Genomic DNA, 9,171 nt, shown 5'->3' with positions numbered 1-9,171 from the left:
TCCCATCCTAGGGAAGGGTGAGGAGTAGCAAAGTCCAGACAACCTAAGTCTGCCCAAGCCAATGGGCCACGCTTCCATTCACTCGTCAAAGCCTCCGGAGTCCTGGCTCTATCTGATACGCCAAAAGCTTTTACCACATTCTGTTGCTTCACCTAAACGTATCCAACAGAGTCAACCCAAACGCTGTCATGTTCAAAAGGGGTGCCAAATCCCTGACCATGCACTTCTCACAACATTCATTCAGCCATTTCGATCTCTTGCCAGCCTCCTAGCCTCACCGACATCCATACCTCTCTTCCTCATACACTCAATTACCATATCCCTCCACCTTCTCCTTGGCCTACCTCACCTTCTCCCTCTTCAGATTCACTCAGATATACCTTTTTCACCACTCTATTGTTATCCATCTCTCCACCTAACCATACCATCTCAGAACACACTCTTCGATTCTGGTGTCCACAGACTTCCTCACTCCACATATGTCACGAATCACATTATTTTGTATCTTATCCGCTTTCTATACTCCACATACATTTCTCAGCAGTCCCATCTCCACTACTGTCACTCTTGACTTTCATTTTCATGCCACACCACAGTCTCATATCCATATGTGAAAGTTAGCACTTCATGTAAGCCTCGCATAGCTGCAACATTTAAGCCTCTGTTTCTCATCATGGCCTTCATAGCACCAGCGACTTTCCTTCCTTGTGCCACTCTACTTCCCACTTCTTTTACGCATTTTCCTCTCTTTTCTATCAGTGTACCAAGGTATTTGAATTCTCACCATACCCAGTCTCTCGCCGTTCACTATAACATCACACTGGGAGTCACCTTCTGTCTCGATTGCCATCACTATACTCTTTTCTACATTTACTCTCAAGGCACAACAATCACAGACATCAGGAAAATTCTGCACAAGTCTACCAAGTTCTTGTGCGGTATTTGCAAGTAGCACTGCATCATCAGCATACAACAACTTTGAGATATTCAATCAATCACCATTCATTACCAACGCCATCCCTCTCTCCATTACTCGTGTTTTTACTTATCACCCCAGCCATGTATTTATTGAACAACCTTGATGACACCACAGATCCTTGTCACATGCCCACACTGATCGTGAACCAATCACTTAGATGTCTATATACCCTTACACATGCCTCACTACCATCATAAAAAACTCTTGACGGCACCTAGCAGCTTACCATCTACATTGTACATGTGCAAAACCTTCCACAATCCTTCTCTGTCTACTTTGTTGTATGCTTTTTCCAGATCCACAAATGCCATAGACACCTAACAATCCTTCTCACACATCTTCTCCACTATCTTACTGCAAATATTTGATCCACACATCCTCTGCCACTCCTAATGCCACCCTGCTCATCACTCACCAGGACTTCTGATCTCTCTCCTACTTTCTGTGTAATAATTCTTCCATATACCTTACCTACCACACTCAACAGACTTACGCCACGATAATTCTTGCATTCACTTCACTCACATTTATTTTGGTACAGGGGTACAATCACTGCCTTTTTTCACTCTGCTGATATTGTTTCACTTATCCATGCCTTCTTACATATCACCAACAAGCACTTCATTCCACTCTCTCCAATACATTCAATCATCTCTGCATACACCTCATCAACCCCAGTTTCTTTCCCATTTTTTGGCCACTTCACAGAGTTCTTCACCTCTGTGAGTGTCACATTTCCTGGCATTGCATTCCTTTTCTGCACATCCCCAATATACAGTACATACAGTAAAAGGCCTCCAGTCCAACCACCAATACTCCGAGTAACCCAATACTCCGAATTCTTCAAAGCGAAATTTGTCGATTTGGGGGAGGGAGGCTTTTTTTTTTTTTTTTTTCTGGGCTTCATCTAAGGATTCATCTGGCTTGGACCTACACTTGGATGTAACTGCCTGCAACTATTCAGCTACGCTTCTTTGCATTTCTGGTGTCTAAAACAATAGCCCATATAATTTTAAATGTTTATTTAAAAATCATGTACATATTTTAAATGTTTTCAAAGGTCCCTCCAAATAGTCCAAAAGATCCTCAGTCCCCTGCCATTCAGATTACAGGACTTTTACTGTATATATACTGTATATATATCATCACCACCATCTGGACCTCTTTTCCCACCCTAGGGCAGGGTGAGGAGTGTGTGTGTGTGTGTGTGTGTGTGTGTGTGTATATATATATATATATATATATATATATATATATATATAAAACTTTCCTCTCCTCCATCCTTCTTTCCTTTCATTCTCTTGTCTTTCTTTCCTTCAATCTTTCCTCTTCCTTCTGCCTGTGGGTGACTCTACACTGAGTGACAAGCCAAATAATTTCCTGTACACCAGGAAACCATTTACTACTCTGGGTGGTAACCATATAACCAAATTTTGGCACTTGGTGGTTTAGTGGGTAATTACAGTGCTCCAATCAGATTGAGCCAGTGAAAGTTTATATCCAAGAGGTGGCTGGGGATTACTGCTCACGTAATCCCACCCAGGGATGAGTGAGGCTGGTCACTCTCATCTTAAATGTCAGGACCAACTTGCTGGCCCCAGGCTCCTACGTCCCTCATGGAGCAACATAGGATTGGATGATGGATGGATGGATAAACACTATGAGTATGTAAAATTTATTTAACAGCAAAGAAAAAACACCAGAAACTTACCATAAACAAGAAAAAAAACTATATATATATATATATATATATATATATATATATATATATATATATACACGCAGTATATAAGATACGCCTAGCTAAAGCCAAAAATTTTGTCATCAAATCTGGTTTTATTGCTTACCCACATCCTATCTTGCATTCTGACATACAGTAAACTATGGCTTTGTGCATTCCTGGCTTGCATGATCATATTTTATACTGCAACCTCAACTGTGGCCTGCTTGTGGAATGCTAGAAAAATGTACTCTGGCTGGACTGTTATCCTGATATCAACGAATCAAGTCAACGCAAGACATCAAACTGCCCATATAGAGAAATCATACTCCCTCCAAGTAAATACTGCCTATTCTTTTACTTACAAAAGTCTAAATACCACTTCTGGCGACCCAGAAATGTTGTGTTGTCGTGTATTGTACACTGGGCAGAATGACTCGTTAAGGTAACTGATAAAAATATCTGATCATGGAATTCTAGGGCTTGGCCACTTAATTCTGATATTTATAATGAGAGTGGTCAGTTGCTTGTCCCTGAATGATATTATGTAAGCAACAAACCCCAATCATCCCTTGAATGTAATCCCTTATGGCTCTCTTTTGTATTATTTTAGTTTTTTCTTGGAAGGAACGGTTTGCGGGCTCCTGGCCTTTGGTTCCTTCATTCTTGCATTAAAAAAAAAATAAAATCCAGTCTGACTGCCTTAACCCACCTGACGATCAGCCATCCATTTGGTTATATGGTTACCATCCAGTGTAGTTAGTGATTTCCTGGCCTACAAGAAATCATTTAGTTGTCACATTAAATGTAGTCATCTAAGGCAACAATGCATCCAGTAAGTAGATTGTAATTTATATATAAAAGGACATAAAACTTCTCAAAATTCACAAAATGATTAAAAATGTACCTCTCATCCTAGTAATATCAATGAAGCACATGACAAGTATGAAATTATTGCTATGTAAATTTTGAAAAGCTTGATAAACTCCACAGATAGGACTACAGGTATCCTCCTCAAGAATGGAGGAATGGGAGCACAATACTGCTCATCTCTCACATGATATTCCACTAAGAGGCCCTGTCTTTCATCCCTATGACTTGGACACTTGACCAGCAAGCGCTACACAAACAAGAGGACAAGGCTGTCCCTGCAGTATGGCTGCTGGCAACCTTCTGGCAAGTATGTTGGGAATTATGAGAAAAATAGTAGTAATAAAACCTTCCCATAAAATGGCATGTACAAAACTACACAGTAATTACAGACCAGGCGATTAATGATGGCTAATGTCAGTTCATGATTTCTATCATGACTACTGTATATGTTTCAGGCAATATATTAATGAATGGGCAGGAGGCAAAATATGTCTAGGAAGTTGAGTCAGGCTATTTGGGGAATACATTAACTTTAAAAAATGGTTCTTATGGTACATTACCAATTACTGGTATGTGATTTCCTGTTACAAGGAATGCAGGTTCGATACATTCAATGCCTAAAGCATGAGGTTACTGTATATATATGGTCGGAATTAGCCTATACAGGTATATTATTCCATATATCAAACTGTGGAATGAAGCTACAAATCTTTGCATGAAAAAGTCCTTTAAATTCTATTAATAAATTATTAGTGTGCACTTACTCTTGTAAAACTTTTCCCTATCAACAGCTTTTGATTTTTAGCACTTATTTAAATTTTACTCATTATTTATACAGAAGCAATTATTTTGTATGCTTGCTGAGGAAAAACTTACCACCGAGCTTAAAGCTTAGCCTTAAGTGAGTCCTCTACAAGAACATCATGCATCTCCATCAGACTCTGTTCTAAAGCCTCTCGGAAGGTTCCAGAGTAAGTTTCTGGAGAGGAGTTGAAAGCTGAGGTACCAAAGTAAACTTCATTCTCCCTGGGATTGTAGCAGCATCCATATCCATCAGGAACCAGTGGACCAAAGCACATAAAGGCTTCACAGCGAGCTGGTACCTGACATCAATATAATCAATAAAATTACTTAAGCAAGTTTTTATTAAAAGATACATACATTTCTCAATTAAGTGTAACTCTGCTGTGCTCTTATTTCCTCAAAGAATGCAATATACTGTATATATATACAGTATCCTCACGTCCAACACGCATTTGTCCAGCACGATTCGCGTCCAGCACGGAGAGCAAAAAATTAGTACGAAGATGTGAAAAGAGTAAGACAGGGTAGAAGTGAAGTTAGCAGGGGAGTGAAAGATAAAAATGGTAGATTACTAGTGGAGAAGGGAGAAAAAGTGAGCAGATGGAGAGAACACTTTAAGGAATTGTTGAACAAAAAGGATGGAAGTAATGCGAGTATAAGTGGCTGGGGAATGGCTGGGAGAAGGAGGGAGGTGAGAAGGCAGGAAGAAATCAGTAGGATAGAAGTTGTGGAAGCAATGAAGAAAGTTAAATCGGGGAAAGCCCCAGGAATTGATGGAGTGTGTGGTGAAATGCTGAAGCATGGGGGAGAGATAGTAGTAGAATGGATGTGGAAGATGTGCAGATTGGCCTGGGAGGAAGGTAAGGTCCCGGAGGATTGGAAGTCAGGTATAATTATTCCCTTGTACAAAGGAAAAGGGGAAAAAGAAGTGTGTGGTAATCATAGGGGCATTTGTCTTCTTAGTATAATAGGAAAAGTGTATGGTAGGATACTTATTGACAGAGTTAGAGAAAGAACAGAGAAATTAGTTGGAGAAGAACAGGGAGGCTTTAGGAAGGGAAGAGGTTGTGTAGATCAGATATTCATTCTTAGATCTTTAGTGGAAAAGTTTCTAGAGAAGGGAAAGAAGTTGTATGCGGCTTTCATGGATTTGGAGAAAGCATATGACAGGGTGGATAGACAAGGATTGTGGAAAGTGTTAAGAATATATGGAGTAGATGGGAAGTTGTTGAATGCTGTGAAGAGTATGTACGATGGTGCGAAGGCTGCAGTGCGTGTGGATGGTGAATTAAGTGAATTTTTCTCTTTGAAAGTTGGGTTGAAACAGGGATGTGTCATGTCTCCATGGATGTTCAATCTGTACATGGATGGGGTAATAAAAGAGGTACAAGGTAGGGTAGTGGATGTTGGAGTGGCCCTGGTGAGAGAGGATAGTGTTTGGAAACTCCCTGTACTGTTGTTTGCAGATGATACTGTGTTGTTGAGTGAAGACGAAGGGGAGCTGCAAGGCTTGGTGGATGAGTTTGGGAGAGTGTGTAAGAAATGGAATCTAAAGGTGAATGTAGGGAAGAGTAAAGTGATGGTCTTTGAGAGAGGTGAAGTCAGTGAATGTACAGCGAGGTTGGATGGTGAGGAATTGGAAAATGTGAGTACATTTAAGTATTTGGGTAGTGTGATGAGTAAGGATGGAGGTTTGGAGGGTGAAGTGCTTGAAAGGGTACAGCAGGGAAGAAAGGTTGCTGGTTCTTTGAAAGCAGTGATAAGAAACAGGGAAGTAAGCATGGAAGTGAAAAAGTTACTACATGACAGTATTGTGATACCAACTCTAACATACGGAAGTGAAGCTTGGACGTTGCTGGAAGGACACAAGTCAAGAGTGAGAGCAGTGGAAATGAGTTATTTAAGAGGAGCCTGTGGAGTCACATGGAGAGACAGGCTGACGAATGAGGATATAAAGGAGCGTTGTGGTGCGGATGTGGATGTCATAGGAAGTGTTATGAGGAACACACTGAGGTGGTTTGGCCATGTGGAGAGGATGGAGGGTGAAAGACTGATGAAGAGAGTGTATGTGAGTGAGGTGGAGGGGGGAAGAAGGAGGGGGAGGCCAAGGATGAGATGGAGGGATGGGGTGGAGAGGTATGTGAGAGAGGGGGGTGTGAGTTGGGAGCAGGGCAGTGAAATGGCGGGGGATAGAGCGACTTGGAGGAGATTTGTTTGTGGCCACCCCAAACGGGATTGAGGCATTTGGCAATAGACAGATAGATAGATAATACGATTTAAGTACTGTAAAACGGGTGCGTAAGCATAACACCGACGGAGCTCCGAGAAGTGGGTGAAATCTGCAGAGTTTGCCTCTAGCACGATCACCTCTGGTCCAACACGGTCATACTGGACGTTCCCGTGATGCTGAGAACCAATAAAAACTTCCGATCAAGTAGCCTCCCTCGCCCGCTATTGTAACGTGATCGTGATGTCGCCCAATGAAAAACGCTTCTGCTCCCACGTGATGTTTTGTTTAAATTTCTCCCGCCACAGTGCCACTCTGTCGCATAATTCACATTGGATGGTGCTTTTTTCTTGCTGCATTTTCTGCCCTTGCTACTGCATTTTACTCAGCTCATGATGCCTAGGAAGCCTTCTGAGAACCCAAAGAAGAGGCGGCACCTCCCTCAGGCCACCAAGCTAGAATTCATCGAGAGGCAGAAGAAAGGGGAGAGGCATTTTGAAGGATTTATATATATATATATATATATATACTTTTATATATATATATATATATATATATATATACTTTTATATATATATATATATATATATATATATATATATGTGCGTTTCGTACACGGATGGACCAGGGTTCGGGCCCCACCAGGGTAACAAACTTTGGGAGTGTTCACCCGGCCATGTACTGCATTGGCGGACACAAGGGGTGCTGTGGTTGAACCAGTGTCGCTTACTGTAAAGTATGCTTGCACCCAGTCGCCTTGCACGGGCCGATTACACTTGGTTCACAGACTACACACACATCCAAAGCCACTCCAACACTACAATTACACTTACAAGCACTTCTCACCCTACATACAATCTCTACCAGACAGCCTAAGCCACTTGGTAGAGATACAATGGCTATATCGTCCCGACTTCGGTCGGGATAGGCCGGTCCTGCAGTGGATACTCAAAACGGCTGATGATGCTGATGATGATATATATAAATATATATATATATATATATATATATATATACACACACACACACACACACACACAGTAAACCCTCGATATAACAAACTAATTGGGGGTGGGGTGGGTCGCTATATCCGAAAGTTCACTATATCCGAGGGGTTCGGTACATCCGAGGGATTACTGAACTCTGTTCGCTCTATTGTCTAAGGGGAGTCGTTCAGTCCTACATGCTCAAACATAATTTAAACTAACTCTATGAGGTTTTACATGGAGAATTCAATGGTTTATGAAGTTGAATATGTAAATACAATACTGCATGAAGTTGTACATATAAATACAATACCTATAATAAAAATACAGCATAACGCAGTACAGTGAGTCACTGAAATACGAAAACCTGAAGTGCGAATTTTCGATGGTACGAAAGCGATGAATATAGGACATATTCCACAACACGAAAATATCTGTCTCGATGATAAGAAAATCAATACTCGATACGAAAGGAAATACAGAGATGGCCCAATTATCCAGACTATAAGGTGCGAAGAGGTGCCTGAATAGTCTGAAATCATGATTTATCTGACAGAAACAAAACACAAGTACTGTTAGATTGATTTATTTACCAGTAAATGTAAAATGAAAGACACAGCTATCTTCCCAGTCCAGTCTGAAGAAAATTTACACCATGCAAAATACAATGAAAACCCTGTTTCTACTAGAGCATTTTTCAAACAGTTCAATTTTTCCACGCTATATTCATCAGACTTTGGGAAGATACTTGTGTCTTTCACTGTACACTTGAAGCAGCAGAAAGACCTTATCAATTCAATTCATAATCCTCCAGCTTGTTTCTGTAATTTTTTGACAACTTTCAGTTTGGCAAATTACTTTTTCTTGCTGAAAAATTTCCTCTCTGTTATTATTGTCACTTTCCCCTACGATCGTTTCCAGCGCAGTGGAAGAAACTTAATGTGCTCAAAGGTGGATATCGTTTCCCAGTTTCCCAACTGGAGGTTAGGTTAGGTTAAATTATTAGGTACAGATAAGCTCGGTTAGGCCACGTTTAGAAACGTTTACTGTATTTACCAACCCAGAAATAATCTGAAAAATATGGCATTTAGAACTGATTTGGTAAGGTGCTTTTACTGCTTAAAGTAAAACGTATATTTAGCCCCCTCAATGGCTGTGGGTTCAGATATTTGCATGCTCCCGTGGTTGGCCTTGGGACCATTTTTTCAAGATTCTAACATCAATTTCTTTCTCTTACATATGTGAAAAGACTTGTCTGGCACACCTGGCTTTTTTTTTTTTTTTTTCCTCCCCTCCCCCCCTAAACCCATCCTGTGATTTGTTATGATTCGTGTAAGAATGAATAAAATTAGGATGCGTGTTACATTAGCATGTAAACATCATCGAAAACATCTGGGATGAAGTGAACTGTGAACACCTGACTGCTTGAGATGGTAGAGTAGGGTCATGTAAACACACCAGTGACCTTCATTCCATTCCCATAATTGCTCTCATTTTTTTATAGCTCACCCTAACTCAACGTCACTGACACCGGTACAATAAGGCGCTGTTCAAAGCCAGCAGCCATGAAAGCAATAATGGA

The 9,171-nt window shown here is 40.8% G+C and overlaps 1 protein-coding gene across 1 annotated transcript in view; it reads right to left on the bottom strand.

Annotated features, from left to right (window-relative positions):
• Positions 1 to 2,631: 2,631 nt before the first annotated feature.
• Positions 2,632 to 9,171, bottom strand: part of CRAT (Carnitine O-Acetyl-Transferase) — an 81,318-nt gene continuing 74,778 nt past the window's right edge. The window contains exon 13 of the mRNA XM_080272853.1: positions 2,632 to 4,675. Coding sequence (XP_080128979.1) covers positions 4,457 to 4,675 — 219 coding nt within the window. The 3' untranslated portion in view covers positions 2,632 to 4,456. The remainder of the gene's footprint in view (positions 4,676 to 9,171) is intronic.

This window comes from Coenobita brevimanus, chromosome 6 (assembly GCF_032717465.1).
Source record: "Coenobita brevimanus isolate Jiangsu-jjx chromosome 6, ASM3271746v2, whole genome shotgun sequence".
Lineage (NCBI taxonomy): Eukaryota > Metazoa > Arthropoda > Malacostraca > Decapoda > Coenobitidae > Coenobita > Coenobita brevimanus.
This window is presented reverse-complemented; position numbering and strand designations above follow the sequence as displayed.